This window comes from Drosophila obscura, unplaced genomic scaffold (genome assembly GCF_018151105.1).
Source record: "Drosophila obscura isolate BZ-5 IFL unplaced genomic scaffold, ASM1815110v1 contig_179, whole genome shotgun sequence".
In the NCBI taxonomy this organism is placed as follows: Eukaryota; Metazoa; Arthropoda; class Insecta; order Diptera; family Drosophilidae; genus Drosophila; species Drosophila obscura.
The window spans coordinates 7,298,648-7,319,065 of record NW_024542766.1 but is presented as its reverse complement, the minus strand read 5'-3'; the positions used below and the strand labels follow the sequence as shown (position 1 = coordinate 7,319,065).

Here is a 20,418-nt window from a genome sequence, read left to right as displayed (position 1 = left end):
ATATAACGTATTATCGAATAAAACGAAACATCAACTTAAGTTTTTGCCATCACTAGACGCCTACAAATAAAATAAAATAAAATTAAATTAAATTATAAGGCAAAATGACCTCAAACAGTATGCCTGAAGAGAATTTTGAAGGGGGAGATGTAAGCAAAGTGTTTATTCTATTATTTGCACGTTCAAATATTCTCTTTTGTCTTGTTTTAGTTCAACTTTGAGGACGATGCCGATGACGAGCAATTGGTGGCAAATTGCAATTCTGGAAGGAAGCGCCTTTTTAGCAAAGTGGGTCGAATTAACTATATGTAGCTCGTATAATTGTTATGTTTTGCTCGCCCCCCGCAGGAGTTGCGCTGCATGATGTTTGGCTTTGGCGACGATAAAAATCCCTACACCGAGACAGTGGATTTGCTGGAAGATCTGGTTATAGAATACATAGCAGAGACGACACACCGGGCCATGGAAATTGGGCGGACCGGTCGAGTGCAAGTGGAGGATATCATCTTTCTGGTGCGCAAGGATCAACGCAAATACGCTAGGGTCAAGGACTTGCTGACGATGAACGAGGAGCTGAAAAAGGCGCGAAAGGCCTTCGATGAGATCAAATACGTGGGCAACGAGGGAAAACTCAAATGACACAGGCACAAGAAAACCAAGTCCAGGCATACCCAAAGCCAGTCCTAGCGTTAAGTTTAGATTTGAGATAAATGGTCTTTAATACTGTAGCAATAAATTAATCAAAATAGTCTTCAATGTCAATATCTGGATTAAGTATATCATCGCCATACGGCTCCAGATCGATGCCATTTAGTATTAGATTCTCGCAGGTCTCCGCCAGATCGGTGTCGCCAATCAGTATGGCACCGCGAAGTCTTCCATTTTGCAGCACAAACTTAATGTATTCCTTATTGCGGGTACAGCGCACCAGCAGCTCATAGTCACGGCCCAGACCCTGGCCATTGAAGCGTCCCAGGAGCACTACAGGGTAGCCAAACAGCTGCGTCACATGGCCGAAAAGCTCAAAAGAAAAGTCCTGATAAATGGTCTCTCCCTCGAACGCGGCGGCCATGCTGCGTCCCGCCATGGAACCCATTTGCCTGGCCTGTGTCCACAGGCGCATTTGGAACCAGTGGGGAGCAGGCTCCCAAGCAGCAGAGCAAACATCGCCCGCCGCATAGACATCTGGCAAATTGGTCCTCATCATTTCGGCCACAGAAAGCCCGCCATCGTCTGCTAATTTTGGCGGCAAATCTGTGGCAAACTCATGCCGTGGCTCAACGCCCGTTGCAGACACAATAAAATCACAAGTCAACTGCTCCTGGCTACCATTCTCATGTCCAAGCTTAATACTAAGTCTTCCCTCCTCTGGGAGCACGTGGTAGTCCTCAATGTGCGATTTGTAGTACATTGTGGGCAGGACTTTGCCAGCATCTTTGGAACCGCCACTCAAATCGTAATTGCTATGCCAGTCCGGGCCCAAGGCGGCGCCCTGCTTGCTCTCCTCCTTCTGGTGGGGCGTCTCTTCGCCATAGCGCATCCGTTTGATGGCAGTTTCCGTGACTGTGGGCACATCCAGCTCACTTCTGGCCAGCTGAAAGAACTCGGCAGCGCCCGGATCCACAAAAGTGGCGGATATATGGGAATCTTTCACCACCCAGTGGACATTTACATCCTTCAGCTCGTAGGCCAGCTCACTGGCGATGCCTCCATTGCCCAAAATCAAGACATCCTTGGCTGTGAGCAGTCGCCTTTGCAGTTCCAGCACGGAATCCGTATCGCGAATGCCAATGATGCGTGACTCGGCTTGGCCGGTGCTGAATAACTTTGGTGCTCCGCCGGTGCACACGCAGATGTAGCGATACTTTAGTATTTGACCCTTCTTGGTGCGTGCCCAGTGCTCGCTGCTGTTGATGTACTCCAGTTGGTCCACAATTGTGTCTATGCTGGCGCCAATTTCCTTCACATCTTTTTCCCGCACATCGAATTTGTGCAGATAACGGGCGACGGGCACGAGATTCGTAACGCTCTTCACAATGCTGGATTCAGTAAGCAGCAAAATGGACGTTGAGGGGCAGCAAATGGCCAATGTTTCGGCACAGCTAACACCGGCAATGCCGCCGCCAACGACCAAGAAGATGCAGTCGCGCGACATTTTCCAAAAGAAAACAGAATAAAAAAAACAATAAATAAAGAAACAGCTGGTGCTCAATCTAACCTCAAAATAACAGTGGAACCTAGACATGACGACGCTTTCATTTAACAATCGTTTATTTAAACATGATTAACTAATATTAGGACTTTTGCTGGCCATAGAACTCGTTGTAGTCGTACTCTCTGAATGGCACATCGTAGGTAATAAGGCCAGAATCCCGGGCCTGCTCCACCGCCACTTTCAAACGCAAATGACTCTTCTGGCAGAGACCCGTCTTCGAGTAGCTGAGCACATCGCCACTGTGGGGCGATATAAACTGCTCCAGCAGTTGCGTGTTGCGGTAATCCAGCACAAGATACTCATCCCGACAAATGGGACAAGGATTGCCGGTGGAGATTTTGCCCTGGCGAATGCAGGTCTTGCGGGTCATACGCGGCGCATACATGCCTTTGTGGTTGCGCCTACGGGAGGGAGTAAATATCAGTGTAATCTTTGCCAGCGTAGTGTCCCAAGAGGACGTCCTACCGATATTGAGTCCACACGTAATCCTCGCCATAGGTCTGCTTGTAGGCGGCACTCTTCAGATAACGTATTGATGTCTCCACGGGTATCACTTGGGTGCGATCTTTGGGGTCCGGGCCAGAGCTTGTTGGCTCCTCTTCGCCATCGCCGGCCCCTGCTTCGTTTTCCGCTGCTGCTGCTGCTGCTGTTTCTGCCTTGCCCCTGAAGGCGCTAACTGTGTGCAAAGTAGCGCCCCGGCTGCTGCGCGTTATGCTAGCCAAGCCAGTGAATATCCCTCGCGCTATGGGCAACATTTTTAGTGAATAAAACTAAATTTAGTTAGTTTCTAAAAACGCAACCGACGTAACTAGCAGAATTTGTGTGACCAGATTTATCGTCTGACACTCATATACCGAAATATACCTTTTCATTATCAAAATATACCGTAAATATACTGACTGACACGATGATATTCCTCTATTTTGATATTCGATTTAATATTACTAGCTAGTTAGCCCTTTCAGCCCTAAACATATAATTTTATGCAATTCCTCAATAAATTTTGTTTAGGATTGGCTAGTTTTCAGAACTATTTTTCATTGGATTGTTTACATATTAAGGTTCAAACAAAAACGGCCAAAGCATAAAACGTAAATGTTGACGAAATGTGACGTCAGTGTTGCTGGTCAACCAAGTTTCTTTTATGCGTATGTACTTTTGTATACCTTATTTCTTTTAATTGATGTTAAATTTGATGTTCGAAGCTCCATTGAAACATTATTTATGATTTTATCCTAGATTGACATGTTTTTTTACCTATTAATGCAAATGTTTTGTGTTTTATAAATACATTTATCCCGGTTCTGATACCTATTATTGGTACCCACGGCTGCAAAATTTCGTTAATATCTTTAAAACAGAGACTGAGTAGTTTCTGCATTAATTGGATCCTGAAATTACAAACAATATCTCAAGCCCATAATATCCATTTTCCCAAGGTATTCAGATTGTTGCTCATCCCGTGACAAAGTTGCACAACAATGCTGCCTCTTCATATCCACATGTTGCTGAATTTTTTCCCATACAAATCAAATGTATCTTACGGGAACGCGTATGGAATGACGCAACAATGAATCTTCATTCCATACGCGTTCCCGTAAGAAACATGTTTCTCACACCACGAAAAGTCACCACGAAAAAGAGAGCAAATTTTGAGAGCGAAAAATGTCAGTATTTTTTGTGCTTGGCGGTCATTTTAAAAAGTATCTTAATATATTAAAAAATAAATTGGAACTTGATTAAATAATATACCGTAAATATACTGACGGACACGACAAGATATTCCTCGATTTTGATATTCAGTTTAATATTACTAGCTGGTTAGGAGTTAAACAACTGAAAATATCATATTATCAGATAGATGATTCAATCTAGCTTATTTAAAGTATTCCCTTATATTGGATTACCTATAAAAAAAGGTGTAAACAATGAAGGTCATCAAAAGTGCCATACGTTTCCATGACCCCAGTCGAAAGAGAGTACTCAAAATGCTCTCCCGACTCATTTTAGCGTTTTAATAAGAAAATATCGATAGTTCGAACGATAGTTGGCGGTAACAACCACTTATTTTGAAACAAGCCCATGTTCTTTACTATATCTCTAAAATGGTACATAAAAGATTCATGAAATTGATTATATATACCGCTATATACCTTTAGTATACCTTGAACTCAATTTCTCAGTCAAAATATCCCGAGATCCGAAAAAACAACTAAAAGTATGGACTAGATCTGCAAAAACATCGAAAATTAACCCTGGGTAGACATTGCTATTTAAAAATTAACGTCTAATGGTCTTTTAAAGACATAATCTTCCACTCTCTCCCCTTCAGTCTACATTTTAAGCGAAATCTAGTTTAATACCATTACAATGAAAATAAATGTCGATTTAATTTCTTTTTATTATAATCTTTTAATTAAAAAGAAAACATCGCCAGTCTCCATCCCTGTCGATACTTTCCGTTGGCGCGAGAGTTAAATGTCAAAATTCTACAAAATCTATAATAATAATAATGTGCTAAAATTATTTCGCTGAAATAACGTCTAAAAACGTGAGTAACATAATGGTAAACATGTACGTCACACAAACCACACACACGTACGGGAAATGTAGCATGAATGAAGAGCTAAATGCCGCCAGTGTCCGTTTTAGTTTTAGTTTCTTTCGGATTTTACTGGTGCAAAGTAGCGTTGACTGCAAGCGGAAACGGAGTGTCGTGTCGTCGTCGTCGTCGTCGCCAGTGCGTGGTGTTGCTGTAGTTGTTGTGTTGTGTAGTGTGGTGTGGCGGGGCAGGAAGGCCCTAAATCACGTGTACAATAAAAGGAACCTCGTACTGCCAGCATTTGTTTGCTACTTGCCGTGCGGGCATACGACACAAGCGCCAGGCGTTGACGTACCCGGGAGTTGGTCGCGTCGCCGTAATCCATCCCAATACTTGGTAGTAATACCCACCAGTAGTTTCGCTTGCGTGCATGCATAAATCTGTTGTTTGTTTTAATCAATATCGGAGCAGACGGTCATTTCGATTTTAATTGTTTCCAAGTAAAAACTAGGCCCAACCAACTAGAACTAGAACTAGAAGAAGCTAACACACAAGTCCAAGTAACAGTAACAGGGTCTGGTCGAGCCTCAAACGGTGAGTCAGGTGAGAGCGAGAAGCGCTTTGCTTTATAAATAGAGAGACCCCGCCGTAATAGCTGGGCAATATGCATGCCATGCCGCCGCCGCACAACAATTTCTTATCAATTGCAAAAACAGAAAAGCTGCAAAATAAAAAAAGGGCAACGCAACTAAAATAATAGTGCTATAAATACCGCTATGTGAGCCGCAAGTTTGAATGAGCGAAAGAGCGAGTGTGTGCGGTCAACCCAAAAAGGCAGGCGGCTGACAAGTACAGGGTGGCGTCGGCACCACCCCAGACACGGACACCGAGACACTCTTACGCCTCGTAGTTGGATGGCTGCGGAGTGCCTTTCGTGCATTTCGTGTAATAAATTGCTATTTTCCTTCGGCGCCACAAACGAAAATCGTGGTTACATTGTGCCAAATTAATACCTGTTGGCTGTGTGGCGGTGCGGCGTCCCCCCTTTTTATTTTTATGCCTTTTTATGCCAAACAAATTATGTGATACGATTGGATCGACTTTGAGAGTACTTCGTGAGGAATTTTTGCGTATTAAAATGGGATCCTAAAGCCCGCTTTTAAATGTTTCACTTTATCTGGCATGATTATAACTTATAATGTTTTAGCCAGATTAAAGTTTAGTATATTCCTCGATAAGGCGACGTTCGTGCACAATAATTAAATTAATAGATTAAGATAGTCGAATGGTTTTTATTGGAGCGGATTAAAGTAGTTTTAAGCCCCTTGCGTACAGGTTGTAGCAGCTTAAAGTGGAATTAAGAGCTTGACTGAAATTAAAGGTTCCATCAGAATGGTAGGAGTAATCCAAAACACCGCTGTATTATAGTTTACCAAAGGTAAAAAATACTCTGACTAGAATTTAGTTCTTCCCATAATACACTCCTCCATTGGTAACTGGGTAACTGGGTAACAAAAAAAACCCAGCAAAGGCGTCACCAGAGTCGACGCCAAATAATAATTTTGTTGTCGCCGTTTTCACATACAACATTTCGGTTTCTCATTTTACTTCCGCCCTATAGAGAGGGTAGGGTCTTCCCCCGACCGACGCCCACTCCTCCCTCCTAGCACTTGGCATTTATTTTGTGAAATTAGAATCAGCGCTCTACTGGTGTTTCTTCATGCCTTCTTTTGTTTACCCTGCGCTCTCTGTTGCACGTCAAAAGGCAATGTTTGCCTATGGCCCCACAGGGCTTCAGTCACTACCCAGATTATAGAGCTTTGCTTTTCATGTCCTTCGTGTCTCCGTTTTCTCTCGGGGGATTTAAGTAATATTTGTGAACGGCCCACGCGTGTGCCATCGCCAGTCTGTCAATTCCACGTGAAGTTTCTTACACTCGGAGAGGGTCGCATAAGGTCAGTAGCAGCTGGTGGGCTGCTTTATCAATAAGTTGTTGCCAGTTTTGATTAATGGGTTTTTTTTCGTTCATTCTTTGTGTGGGACGCAAACGAGGGACACGACATTCCATTCCACTTCCTAATGGCCAGAGTTCGAACACACTTCAAGTATAATTTTCCCTTATAGATGTCCTGTTATAAATGACCTAATTAATGTAATTATATTTATTTTATGCATTTTGAATGAGCTTTTAATTAATTAAATATGTGCTATAATTTGGGTGTAGTTTGTGGAATTATTTGTGTCTTTTATAAGGTTCTATAGCTGTGCGGCTTTTATGGTTTGTTTTTTACAATCATAAACAGGAAATTATTGATAATTCCACTGATAAAGTTCGAGGAATTAGCTACCTCTACTGGTCACGATTAACTACAGTACAACTTCTGATATGTCTACAAAAATAACCACCTTTATTTACAGCACAAGGCTCTATTCGTTTTTATTTATTAAAGTCTAAATGGAAACTGGTTTACATTTCTGTTTATGCGCCATTTGTTACAGACAGAAAAACAACTCTTGGATAACATAAAGAATGTTATAACAAAGAAACAAATGGCCTGCCAAAAATACAATCCTTTCGGACCCAGAACCCAAACCTAATTCAACGGATAGGATAGATAGGGATAGATATAGAGATAGCGTTCACAACAATTTAAATACCAATTTGCCTAATTAAGGCACCTTTGGCGCCGCGCCTCTGCCACTGGCTGACAACTCATTCGAGTGGGTTCCATTCCCAATGGGACCTGCCGTAAGCCCAAAAATATTGCGTGACATGTCGCCCCATTCGGTGGCAGGTAGGTATAGGCAGCAGGGGTATTACTGTGCAGACGGTGTGGGATCTAGTGCAGTTGGAGGGACACCAACTAATGACATCAACGCCGCAATGTGCTGTCCAGAGGTCATTCGTTGACACCCTCTGAAGCGAAACACTGGCGCTCCTCCTGCAATAACAAAAGTTGTTGGAAACAATTTCAATGTACATATTTTGTATAATATCTTCGCCCAGCCGGTTAAATTACTTGCTTTATTTCCCATCCAAATCATAAGTAATGCATGGTGGAAAAAGGACTTCGGCAGGATCCATCTGTTGGGCTTCCCAAGCCCCATGGCCTGACATTGAATCCAAACACCACGTTAGTCAGGGACAGTCCTCAAGGCCCTCAAGTTGTTTCGTTTCGTTTCATTTCGGTCATCAAGCTCCGCAGTTAAGCAACAAATTTTTGTTCTTTCATCAACAGACCATGGCGGGTAAGAGCGACAAGGAAATTCTGGCCAACTCCATGTACGAGGATGATCCCAATGGCAATTCAGCGCCAGCCACAACCAAGGACCAAGAATCGCATCAGAGGCAGGAGGTACTCAAAGCGACCAATGTGGCGCCAACTCCACGTTGGGGACCACAGAACAAGGGCGCCCAGGAGCTGGCCTCTTTGTACAGTCCAGGTGAGAATGGATATATGAAGCTGTAAGCAAATACAGATTGAATCAAATTTTGCTTACCTTAGGAAAGCGAGCACAGGAAATCATTTGCGTGTACACCTGCATTGGCCTCATGATCATCAATCTGATACTGATTGTGCGACACATGCGACTGGAGAGGATTAGTGTGGCCATTGTGTCCGCATTGTGTGGCATCATAACGGCAGACTTTGCCTCTGGCTTGGTACACTGGGCAGCAGATACCTGGGGCTCTGTGGATTTGCCACTGATTGGCCGGGTATGCTGGCTGTTGTTGCTTTTTATTTTTATTTTATTTATTTATTTTATTTTATTATTTGTCAGAATTTCCTGCGTCCGTTTCGCGAACATCATCTGGATCCCACATCCATAACGCGACACGATTTCATTGAAACGAATGGCGACAACTTTATGGTTGGAATACCCATCCTTGGATATTTGGCGCACTATTTCTACATTCGATCGCCCAGCGAGATTCAGTTAAATTTTGGCTGGATAGCCTATGTATTCCTATGCTCCATATTTGTGGCCATGACCAATCAGGCGAGGATTCATCTATATATATATTATTTGCATTGTGGACAATAATTCGAATTTAATGATTTTGTAGATACACAAGTGGTCGCATACTTACTGGGGTCTGCCCCGATGGGTGCTGTTACTGCAAAGCTGTCACATTATTCTGCCAAGGAAGCATCATCGCATCCACCATGTGGCACCGCATGAGACGTACTTTTGTATAACCACAGGCTGGTTGAATTGGCCGCTGGAACGTATAAGGTTTGGGTGCACTACACCATTCCATTTACTTTCGTGTGTGAATACATATTTATGCTCACATTTTCAGATTCTGGTCTACTTTTGAGCTTGTTATTGAGCATTTTACGGGCCTTAAGCCACGCGATGATGATTTGAAATGGGCCAAGAAACTCACATAGGGCTTGGCTTGGCTTTGCTGCCCTGCCCCACAACGACTGTATATATATATATAGGAAATCCTGGACCAAAAGCAGCCTTATTTATATATCTGACAAAATGTTATTTTGCACAACAAAAGTAGCTTTAAATGTATGTTAAGTTAACTGAACAGAACGCAGTTTTATTAGTTTTATTAGCATACGAGAAATGTTTGTTACCAACATGAAATAGTTGAGAAGCCTTGGACAGGACAACACGTTGCAGTAGACACTAGAGAGCGCATATAAAGAACCACATTCACTGATCTCTTCTAAGAGTGAGAGCCTTACTATATAACGAGCTAAAAGAAACGCTTGGTAATAAATATATAAAAAAACATTTTGATAACTTTACAAGAAAGACAACAAAGTACATAAAACATAATAACACTTATGGATAAGCTTACACACACAGATCAAATGATTTTTATACCCAGATTCTAAATGAAAGACATTCTCAATACATTTCATCATTGCCTGCACACATACATACGTAGTTACATACATATATACAAAAGATGATATATTATATACAAATTGTTACGATTATACGATTAGGCGCTGTATGCAATCAAGAATGTGACTTACAAAACGATTTTTACTCGTCTAAGAGGCATACACAAATGTTTTGGCATAAGCTACTATAAAATAATAACAATAACATATTTTTTTTAGTATGCACTCTTTTAGTGGCATGTATTAACTTTAGTATAATCTGAAAATGATGAATTTCTTTTTTAATATACATTAATTTGTTACCAAAAAAGAGCCAGCTATTCGCATCTCTCTAGTCGCTTAGGAAAATTGTTTTGTACACTGTTAAGGAGAAGGAGGCAGAGTCTTCGTCGTTGTTGTTGTTTTGTGAAGCGTGTCAGCAGCAATTGCTTATATCATTTAGCACACTAAATTCTAAGAGAGCAATATTAATTGTGATGCAAGTAAAATAAATTATGATCCTAATTCAACTAGAATTTACTCAACTCTTTATTGAATTGAATTGGTATTTGAAGCTTGTGGAAAATATATATTGTTATATTTAAACACAATCGGAGGTGAGCGCGTCTATAAATGTCTCTCCCATTTTTAATACATTTTTAAGACATTGTCTTAGAAATCTACACATAAATCTGTGCCTAAAGTCCATAGATTTCCATTATTTTTTATTTTTTAGATCACACTTATTTATGGCATAACGATAATCAATTTTAATTTCTAGTTCACAATTTGTTTTCTGGCAGATATGTTCCAGCTAAGTTAAAAAGTCAACGTTTTGCAAATCCCCTTTGGTAACAAGCTGGAAATTTGGTAACTTCTTTGACGCTGTGACGGCAGCAGATGGATAAAAAAAGTCACGCATGCCGGGTTTCCCTGGCTAAGATCATTCAAATGAAACATAAATTAAAATTAAACACGTTTATCTCTCGAACATCGATTGGGATAGTTTTGATCACCTTATTCACTATTAATATCGGGATCGCAATTAACTGTTTTCTTTCTTTTTAAAACTGGAGGAATTTTGCAAGCAAAGTTGCCAGGTACAAAACTCTGATACGACTTAAAAAAGGCAACGTTTCAGGAATCTGACCTGGTAACAAACTGAAAATGTTAATTTTAATCTTACATGACCTTCTTTGTCGCATCTTGCTGTATGGTAAGCAAGAGCTTTATGAATTAGAATATATGTATCATAAATACCTTGACTACCCAATAGCATGAATGTGATATAAGCAGGGGAAATACACAAACCTTCTTTAGTACGATACAAATATCTAGCCTGTCAAAACAGTACAGGGATGTAAAGCGATCAAATACATAAAAAAAAATTACGAATTGTGTATGTATCACCTTATCAATAGTATTCACTTATATAGGTATTTTTCATGAAAAGTTGAAAGAAGTCATTCAAAGTCATGAAACTGGGGAAATTGGGAATTCGTCGATTAGTCATATCCTGAAGTAAGACTCGCAAGGCCGGCATGAGAATAAATATATTATACATTACTTCCTTGGGGGCCTAAATTCATGAATATGAAATAGAAAATAAAATTGAACCACACATCGAATGAGTTGCATTGTTTTGAACACATTATTCCCCATTAATTTCGGGAGCACAATTAATTATTTTCTTACTTCTTTAAACGGAGGAATCTGTTTAAGCAAAGTTGCCAGGTCAGAACTGTGATACGAGTTAAAAGGGTCTACGTTTCACAAATCTGACCTAGTAGCAAACTTAAAACTGGGGATTACTTAATTGGGAGTTAGTCGATTAGTCACATCTTGAAGTAAGACACACAAAGCATGCATGAGAATAAAAATATCATACATTCCTTGGGTGCCGAAGGTCAAGATTATGAAATAGAAATCAACATTGAACCCGAATCGAATACGATACAGCTACATTTATTATTATTATTTTCTTAATTTTATAAACTGAGGTATTTTTCAAGTAAAGTTGCCAGGTACAGATCATGATACGAAATAAAAAAGGCAACGTACGTTTCAGAAATCTGACCTGGTAACAAACTTAAAATTTGGGCGTTAGATCGCATTCATTGTTCAATGTCGCCTGCTCACATGTTTGCTGTATGGCATACAAGAGCTTTATGATTTGGAAAATAACATAAATCCTCTGTTTGCCATAAAGCACGAATATGAAAAATATGCACAAGCTTTCTTCCTTCAAAAAAGTAAAGGTATATAGAATGGAACCATTTCGAAATCAAGATTTATTTATATATTTCTTTAACCGCAGGTTTTGTCCAACGTAAAAATCCACTCCTCTAGCAAACTTTTAACTTGGCGATTACTCACATCTTGATCTAAGACACACAAAGGATGGATGATCTAGAATATATCACACATCCCTTGGGTGACTAAAGTCATGAATGTGAATTATAAATTGATGGGTTTCAGTTTGAATTAGTCATTCTTTGTGGAGTAATCCCATCTTGCTTTGAAGCCAACAACAGCATTATGAACTACAAAATATCACAATATACCCCTGCTGGCCACATAGCACGAATGTGAATAAGATAAGATAAATTTTCAATATTTTTTGGGCAAAGGTACCACAGATCCAGAAACCAAGTACGTATCAAAAATAGGCAATGTATTTGGGATCTGAGTTGTGCTAACAAACTTGAAAACTGATTATAATTTTCAAATTAAAATTTATTTTCTGGCAGGTATGTTCCAGCTAAGTTGCCAAAGGGGAAGTGCAATTCGAGTTAAAAAAGGCAACGATTTGCAAATCCCCTTTGGTAACAAGCTCTGGAAATTTGGTAACTTCTTTGACGATTACTCACCTTGATCTTAATCAGAAAAAGGCTGCAGATGGATAAAAAAAAAGGTCACACATGCCGGGTTTCCCTGGCTAAGATCATTCAAATAAAATATAAATTAAAATTAAACACGTTTATCACTCGAACATCGATTGGGATGGTTTTGATCACCTTATTCACTATTAATATCGGGATCGCAATTAACTGTTTTCTTTCTTTTTAAAACTGGAGGAATTTTTCAAGCAAAGTTTCCATGTACAAAACTCTGATACGACTTAAAAATGGAACGTTTCACGAATCTGACCTGGTAACAAGCAAATCAAATTGAACCACACATCGAATGAGTTGCATTGTTTTGAACACATTATTCCCCATTCATTTCGGGAGCACAATTAATTATTTTCTTACTTCTTTAAACGGAGGAATCTGTTTAAGCAAAGTTGCCAGGTCAGAACTGTGATACGAGTTAAAAGGGGCTACGTTTCACAAATCTGACCTAGTAGCAAACTTAAAACTGGGGATTACTTAATTGGGAGTTAGTCGATTAGTCACATCTTGAAGTACGAAACACAAAGCATGCACGAGAATAAAAATATCATACATTCCTTGTGTGCCGAAGGTCAAGATTATGAAATAGAAATCAACATTGAACCCGAATCGAATACGATACAGCTACATTTATTATTATTATTTTCTTAATTTTATAAACTGAGGTATTTTTCAAGTAAAGTTGCCAGGTACAGATCATGATACGAAATAAAAAAGGCAACGTACGTTTCAGAAATCTGACCTGGTAACAAACTTAAAATTTGGGCGTTAGATCGCATTCATTGTTCTTTGTCTCCTGCTCACATGTTTGCTGTATGGCATACAAGAGCTTTATGATTTGGAAAATAACATAAATCCTCTGTTTGCCATAAAGCACGAATATGAAAAATATGCAAAACTTTCTTCCTAGGATCTGAGTTGTGCTTACAAACTTGAAAGCTGAATCGAATCTGGTACTCAGATCTATCACTTATAATTTTCAAAATAAAATTTATTTTCTGGTAGAGATGTTCCAGCCAAGTGGCCAAAGGGGAAGTACAATTCGAGTTAAAAAAGGCAACGTTTTGCAAATCTCCTTTGGTTACAAGCTGGAAATTTGGTAATTTCTTTGACGATTACTCACCTTGACCTTAGTCAGGAAAAGGCTGCAGATGGATACAAAAAGTCACACATGCAGGGTTTCCCTGGCTAAGGTCAACCAAATGAAATTTAAATTAAACTCCCGAAAATATATTGGGATAGTTTTGATCACCTAGTTCACTATTAATTTCGGGAGCACTAGTAATTAATTTCCGTGTTATTTTTCAAGCAAAGTTGCCAGGTAAAACCTGCACTACGAGTTAAAAAAGGCAACGTTTCGCAAATCTGACCTGTTAACAAACTGAAACTGCGGATTTAAATCGTTAATAAACCTATTTGGCGACTGCTCCACCTGGCTGTTTGGTAGACAATAGCTTTATGAATTTAACAATAAAATAAATCATTTGAACACCAAATAGCATGCATGTGAATTTGGTTTGGGAAAGGGAAAATTATTTCTTTAACATGAAAACACTGTTGTTTTTTTAAATGTTCTTCAAATATAGGTACGAGTTTTTTCCAAGCTAAGTTTCCAGGTAAAACCTGCGATACGAGTTAAAAAAGGCAACGTTTCGCAAATCTGACCTGGTAACAAGCGGAAAATGTAGGTTAAGTCCGTATTCACTCTTACTTTAAAGTTGAAGGCTTACTTCTTTATTATTGAAAAATCACACCAAGTCTTTTTCGTTTACATCACGACTCCATAGTTTCTTGATATAAGGCAAACAAGACTGTGAGAATAGAAGTATCGCACAGCCAAGGTTGCCTTAAAGCAGGAATATGAATTAAAATTCAACACTGTCGTCCGACCACTAACAAATTTATATTATTATTAATTAACACATTTTTAAACGGATTAAAAAAACAACGTTTCAAAAATCCAAACTGGTAACAAACTAAAAAAGGTGTGCTCTGATTTTAATTAATTTCCTGTAAGGAACTCACGTGCATTTTGCTCTGCAATCAACAGGGGAATTATGAATTAGAAAATATCATAAAGACCCTGCAGGCTCCAAAGCACAATCGTGAATTAGATAACAAATTGTATTGATATTCTTAACAAATCACTTTTTATTTTTTTAGTGGGTGCTTTTTTTGAGCAAAGTTACCACAGCACAAAAACTAGGTACGTACGTTTTCAAATTACAATTTATTTTCTGGCAGAGATGTTCCAACAAAGTTGCCAAAGAGCAAGTGCAATTCGAGTTAAAAAAGGCAACGATTTGCAAATCCCCTTTGGTAACAAGCTGGAAAATTGGTAACTTCTTTGACGATTACTCACCTTGATCTTAGTCAGGAAAAGGCTGCAGATGGATAAAAAAAGTCACACATGCAGGGTTTCCCTGGCTAAGGTCAACCAAATGAAATTTAAATTAAACTCCCGATAATATATTGGGATAGTTTTGATCACCTTAATCACTATTAATTTCGGGAGCGATAGTAATTAATTTCCGTGTTATTTTTCCAAGCAAAGTTTCCAGGTAAAACCTGCGATACGAGTTAAAAAAGGCAACGTTTCGCAAATCTAACCTGGTAACAAGCGGAAAATGTAGGTTTAAGTCCGTATTCACTCTTACTTTAAAGTTCAAGGCTTAAATTATTTTCTTACTTCTTTAAACGGAGGAATCTGTGGGCGGTAAAAGGGTCCGCCACAAGGGGGGGGTTAGCGTAGCACACTGGAGCCACAAAGCATGCATGAGAATAAAAATATCATACATTCCTTGTGTGCCGAAGGTCAAGATTATGAAATAGAAATCAACATTGAACCCGAATCGAATACGATACAGCTACATTTATTATTATTTTCTTAATTTTATAAACTGAGGTATTTTTCAAGTAAAGTTGCCAGGTACAGATCATGATACGAAATAAAAAGGCAACGCACGTTTCAGAAATCTGACCTGGTAACAAACTTAAAATTTGGGCGTTAGATCGCATTCATTGTACTTTGTCGCCTGCTCACATGTTTGCTGTATGGCATACAAGAGCTTTATGATTTGGAAAATAACATAAATCCTCTGTTTGCCATAAAGCACGAATATGAAAAATATGCACAAACTTTCTTCCTTCAAAAATGTAAAGGTATATAGAATGGAACCATTTCGAAATCAAGATTTATTTATATATTTCTTTAACCGCAGGTTTTGTCCAACGTAAAAATCCACTCCTCCAGCAAACTTTTAACTTGGCGATTACTCACATCTTGATCTAAGACACACAAAGGATGGATGATCTAGAATATATCACACATCCCTTGGGTGACTAAAGTCATGAATGTGAATTATAAATTGATGGGTTTCAGTTTGAGTTAGTCATTCTTTGTGGAGTACTCCCATCTTGTTTTGAAGCCAACAACAGCATTATGAACTACAAAATATCACAATATACCCCTGCTGGCCACATAGCACGAATGTGAATAAGATAAGATAAATTTTCAATATTTTTTGGGCAAAGGTACCACAGATCCAGAAACCAAGTACGTATCAAAAATAGGCAATGTATTTGGGATCTGAGTTGTGCTAACAAACTTGAAAACTGATTATAATTTTCAAATTAAAATTTATTTTCTGGTAGAGATGTTCCAGCTAAGTTGCCAAAGGGGAAGTGCAATTCGAGTTAAAAAAGGCAACGATTTGCAAATCCCCTTTGGTAACAAGCTCTGGAAATTTGGTAACTTCTTTCACGGTTACTCACCTTGATCTTAATCAGAAAAAGGCTGCAGATGGATAAAAAAAAGGTCACACATGCCGGGTTTCCCTGGCTAAGATCATTCAAATAAAATATAAATTAAAATTAAACACGTTTATCACTCGAACATCGATTGGGATGGTTTTGATCACCTTATTCACTATTAGTATAGGGATCGCAATTAACTGTTTTCTTTCTTTTTAAAACTGGAGGAATTTTTCAAGCAAAGTTTCCATGTACAAAACTCTGATACGACTTAAAAATGGAACGTTTCACGAATCTGACCAGGTAACAAGCAAATAAAATTGAACCACACATCGAATGAGTTGCATTGTTTTGAACACATTATTCCCCATTCATTTCGGGAGCACAATTAATTATTTTCTTACTTCTTTAAACGGAGGAATCTGTTTAAGCAAAGTTGCCAGGTCAGAACTGTGATACGAGTTAAAAGGGTTTACGTTTCACACATCTGACCTAGTAGCAAACTTAAAACTGGGGATAACTTAATTGGGAGTTAGTCGATTAGTCACATCTTGAAGTACGACACACAAAGCATGCATGAGAATAAAAATATCATACATTCCTTGTGTGCCGAAGGTCAAGATTATGCAATAGAAATCAACATTGAACCCGAATCGAATACGATACAGCTACATTTATTATTATTATTTTCTTAATTTTATAAACTGAGGTATATTTCAAGTAAAGTTGCCAGGTACAGATCATGATACGAAATAAAAAAGGCAACGTACGTTTCAGAAATCTGACCTGCTAACAAACTTAAAATTTGGGCGTTAGATCGCATTCATTGTTCTTTGTCTCCTGCTCACATGTTTGCTGTATGGCATACAAGAGCTTTATGATTTGGAAAATAACATAAATCCTCTGTTTGCCATAAAGCACGAATATGAAAATATGCAAAAACTTTCTTCCTAGGATCTGAGTTGTGCTTACAAACTTGAAAGCTGAATCGAATCTGGTACTCAGATCTATCACTTATAATTTTCAAAATAAAATTTATTTTCTGGTAGAGATGTTCCAGCCAAGTGGCCAAAGGGGAAGTACAATTCGAGTTAAAAAAGGCAACGTTTTGCAAATCTCCTTTGGTTACAAGCTGGAAATTTGGTAACTTCTTTGACGATTACTCACATTGACCTTAGTCAGGAAAAGGCTGCAGATGGATACAAAAAGTCACACATGCAGGGTTTCCCTGGCTAAGGTCAACCAAATGAAATTTAAATTAAACTCCCGAAAATAGATTGGGATAGTTTTGATCACCTTATTCACTATTCATTTCGGGAGCACTAGTAATTAATTTCCGTGCTAAAGACCGTCGCTCGAATTAAAAAATGCAACTTTTCACAAATCTGACCTGGCAACAAACTGAAACTGTGAGTTTAAAACTTTTTTGACGACTGCTCACACCTGGCTGTTTGGTAGACAATAGCTTTATGAATTGAACAATAAAATAAATCATTTGAACACCAAATAGCATGCATGTGAATTTGGTTTGGGAAAGGGAAAATTATTTCTTTAACATGAAAACACTGTTGTTTTTTTAAATGTTCTTCAAATATAGGTACGAGTTTTTTCCAAGCTAAGTTTCCAGGTAAAACCTGCGATACGAGTTAAAAAAGGCAACGTTTCGCAAATCTGACCTGGTAACAAGCGGAAAATGTAGGTTAAGTCCGTATTCACTCTTACTTTAAAGTTGAAGGCTTACTTCTTTATTATTGAAAAATCACACCAAGTCTTTTTCGTTTACATCACGACTCCATAGTTTCTTGATATAAGGCAAACAAGACTGTGAGAATAGAAGTATCGCACAGCCAAGGTTGCCTTAAAGCAGGAATATGAATTAAAATTCAACACTGTCGTCCGACCACTAACAAATTTATATTATTATTAATTTACACATTTTTAAACGGATTAAAAAAACAACGTTTCAAAAATCCAAACTGGTAACAAACTAAAAAAGGTGTGCTTTAATTTTAATTAATTTCCTGTAAAGAACTCACGTGCATTTTGCTCTGCAATCAACAGGGGAATTATGAATTAGAAAATATCATAAAGACCCTGCAGGCTCCAAAGCACAACCGTAAATTAGATAACAAATTGTATTGATATTCTTAACAAATCACTTTTTATTTTTTTAGTGGGTGCTTTTTTTGAGCAAAGTTACCACAGCACAAAAACTAGGTACGTACGTTTTCAAATTACAATTTATTTTCTGGCAGAGATGTTCCAACAAAGTTGCCAAAGAGCAAGTGCAATTCGAGTTAAAAAAGGCAACGATTTGCAAATCCCCTTTGGTAACAAGCTGGAAAATTGATAACTTCTTTGACGATTACTCACCTTGATCTTAGTCAGGAAAAGGCTGCAGATGGATAAAAAAAGTCACACATGCAGGGTTTCCCTGGCTAAGGTCAACCAAATGAAATTTAAATTAAACTCCCGATAATAGATTGGGATAGTTTTGATCACCTTAATCACTATTAATTTCGGGAGCGATAGTAATTAATTTCCGTGTTATTTTTCCAAGCAAAGTTTCCAGGTAAAACCTGCGATACGAGTTAAAAAGGCAACGTTTCGCAAATCTAACCTGGTAACAAGCGGAAAATGTAGGTTTAAGTCCGTATTCACTCTTACTTTAAAGTTTAAGGCTTAAATTATTTTCTTACTTCTTTAAACGGAGGAATCTGAAGCAAATGCAGGTAGAATTGATAAAAGGGTAGTCATACAAACAAAGAGAGAAAAATACACTTCCTTGTGTGCCGAAGGTCAAGATTATGAAATAGAAATCAACATTGAACCCGAATCGAATACGATACAGCTACATTTATTATTATTTTCTTAATTTTATAAACTGAGGTATTTTTCAAGTAAAGTTGCCAGGTACAGATCATGATACGAAATAAAAAAGGCAACGTACGTTTCAGAAATCTGACCTGGTAACAAACTTAAAATTTGGGCGTTAGATCGCATTCATTGTTCTTTGTCGCCTGCTCACATGTTTGCTGTATGGCATACAAGAGCTTTATGATTTGGAAAATAACATAAATCCTCTGTTTGCCATAAAGCACGATATGAAAAATATGCACAAACTTTCTTCCTAGGATCTGAGTTGTGCTAACAAACTTGAAAGCTGAATCGAATCTGGTACTCAGATCTATCACTTATAATTTTCAAAATAAAATTTATTTTCTGGCAGAGATGTTCCAGCTAAGTTGCCAAAGGGGAAGTGCAACTCGAGTTAAAAAAGGCAACGATTTGCAAATCCCCTTTGGTACTTTTTAAAACTGGAGGAATTTTTCAAGCAAAGTTTCCAGGTTAAAACTCTGATACGACTTAAAAATGGAACGTTTCACGAATCTGACCTGGTAACAAACTGAAAATGTTGGCTTTAATTAATCATTCTTTGTGGTGGACTCACATCTATCTTGCTCTGCAGCAAACAGGGCTATAGCTGCATAGCACGACCATGAATTAGATGATAAAAACTTTGACTTTAGAGCTCTTGTAGGCGGGTCGACGGTGCCACTATTTTTCATCACTTTTCATATTTTTGCTGGAAAGTTTACGCTAAAGGGTATCAGAAAAGGGCAAACCGCCATGTTGTTTTAGCACAAATAAACAGATAGCGCACGCGCAGAGTTGAAGAAACAATAATATAATAATAAATAAAAAAAATAAAAAATAAGTCTCCCATTTAATCCGCTTGGGTTTAAGTAATCCCTATGGTTATTTTCATAGTTTCGCACACATTACTGATTTTTTTTAGTACCTCTTTTGTGTTTTGATAATATTTCCATGCAAAGAAAAAAACACGCCCAAATCTACAATTTTGATGTGTTCAAATAATAATTACTCGCACAATGTTCATAATATTATAGACTTTGTAAATCAAATCGGTATTCGATTGCTTTTTCAATGCAGAATGTGCATTAAATGAAATTGGTTGCTTTTGGTCACAAGCCAAGGATGTGGTGAACGGTTCTAACCTCCCATCAAACTTTAAATCTACTCATTATTTAGTAATCCTCACTGTAAATTGGCTGGTTTGTTATAAATTATGAACTTTTTAAGTACCTCTTTTGTATTTGGATAATATTTCAATAAATATATTATATTTTGTGTATTTTTAAA

The 20,418-nt window shown here is 38.2% G+C and overlaps 4 protein-coding genes across 5 annotated transcripts; 2 read left to right on the top strand and 2 right to left on the bottom strand.

Annotated features, from left to right (window-relative positions):
- Nucleotides 1–36: 36 nt before the first annotated feature.
- Nucleotides 37–762, top strand: LOC111076873 (transcription initiation factor TFIID subunit 13). The gene is made up of 3 exons (XM_022370898.2): nucleotides 37–149; nucleotides 211–288; nucleotides 349–762. Exons 1-3 carry the CDS (start codon nucleotides 105–107, stop codon nucleotides 637–639), a joined length of 414 nt encoding a protein of 137 aa, XP_022226590.2. The 5' UTR covers nucleotides 37–104; the 3' UTR covers nucleotides 640–762.
- On the bottom strand, nucleotides 681–2,180 carry LOC111076868 (pyridine nucleotide-disulfide oxidoreductase domain-containing protein 1). The gene has a single exon (XM_022370889.2). It carries the CDS (start codon nucleotides 2,153–2,155, stop codon nucleotides 737–739), a length of 1,419 nt encoding a protein of 472 aa, XP_022226581.2. The 5' UTR covers nucleotides 2,156–2,180; the 3' UTR covers nucleotides 681–736.
- A 78-nt stretch (nucleotides 2,181–2,258) lies between these two features.
- LOC111076863 (28S ribosomal protein S18b, mitochondrial) lies at nucleotides 2,259–3,052 on the bottom strand. The gene is made up of 2 exons (XM_022370883.2): nucleotides 2,681–3,052; nucleotides 2,259–2,616 (listed from the first exon to the last, which is right to left on the bottom strand). Exons 1-2 carry the CDS (start codon nucleotides 2,968–2,970, stop codon nucleotides 2,295–2,297), a joined length of 612 nt encoding a protein of 203 aa, XP_022226575.2. The 5' UTR covers nucleotides 2,971–3,052; the 3' UTR covers nucleotides 2,259–2,294.
- A 1,606-nt stretch (nucleotides 3,053–4,658) lies between these two features.
- On the top strand, nucleotides 4,659–9,303 carry LOC111076881 (plasmanylethanolamine desaturase). 2 transcript variants are annotated; one of them, XM_022370908.2, is made up of 6 exons: nucleotides 4,659–4,766; nucleotides 7,997–8,201; nucleotides 8,264–8,475; nucleotides 8,541–8,759; nucleotides 8,827–8,996; nucleotides 9,064–9,303. In XM_022370908.2, the coding sequence occupies exons 2-6, from the start codon at nucleotides 8,000–8,002 to the stop codon at nucleotides 9,152–9,154; spliced, it is 894 nt and encodes a 297-aa protein (XP_022226600.1). In that variant the 5' UTR covers nucleotides 4,659–4,766; nucleotides 7,997–7,999; the 3' UTR covers nucleotides 9,155–9,303. The 2 variants fall into 2 exon arrangements, with proteins under 2 accessions (XP_022226600.1, XP_022226601.1); XM_022370909.2 differs by lacking the exon at nucleotides 4,659–4,766 and adding an exon at nucleotides 5,179–5,351.
- Nucleotides 9,304–20,418: the final 11,115 nt, after the last annotated feature.

Coding starts and splice junctions, on each gene's coding strand:
- LOC111076868 (XM_022370889.2), bottom strand. CDS start 2,155: ATGTCGCGCGACTGCATCTTCTTGGTCGTTGGCGGCGGCATTGCCGGT.
- LOC111076881 (XM_022370908.2), top strand. CDS start 8,000: ATGGCGGGTAAGAGCGACAAGGAAATTCTGGCCAACTCCATGTACGAG. Junction 8,476..8,540: donor ATTTGCCACTGATTGGCCGG/GTATGCTGGCTG, acceptor ATTATTTGTCAG/AATTTCCTGCGTCCGTTTCG. Junction 8,997..9,063: donor TGGCCGCTGGAACGTATAAG/GTTTGGGTGCAC, acceptor TCACATTTTCAG/ATTCTGGTCTACTTTTGAGC.
- LOC111076863 (XM_022370883.2), bottom strand. CDS start 2,970: ATGTTGCCCATAGCGCGAGGGATATTCACTGGCTTGGCTAGCATAACG. Junction 2,617..2,680: donor TACGTGTGGACTCAATATCG/GTAGGACGTCCT, acceptor TCCCTCCCGTAG/GCGCAACCACAAAGGCATGT.
- LOC111076873 (XM_022370898.2), top strand. CDS start 105: ATGACCTCAAACAGTATGCCTGAAGAGAATTTTGAAGGGGGAGAT. Junction 150..210: donor AGAATTTTGAAGGGGGAGAT/GTAAGCAAAGTG, acceptor GTCTTGTTTTAG/TTCAACTTTGAGGACGATGC. Junction 289..348: donor GGAAGCGCCTTTTTAGCAAA/GTGGGTCGAATT, acceptor CGCCCCCCGCAG/GAGTTGCGCTGCATGATGTT.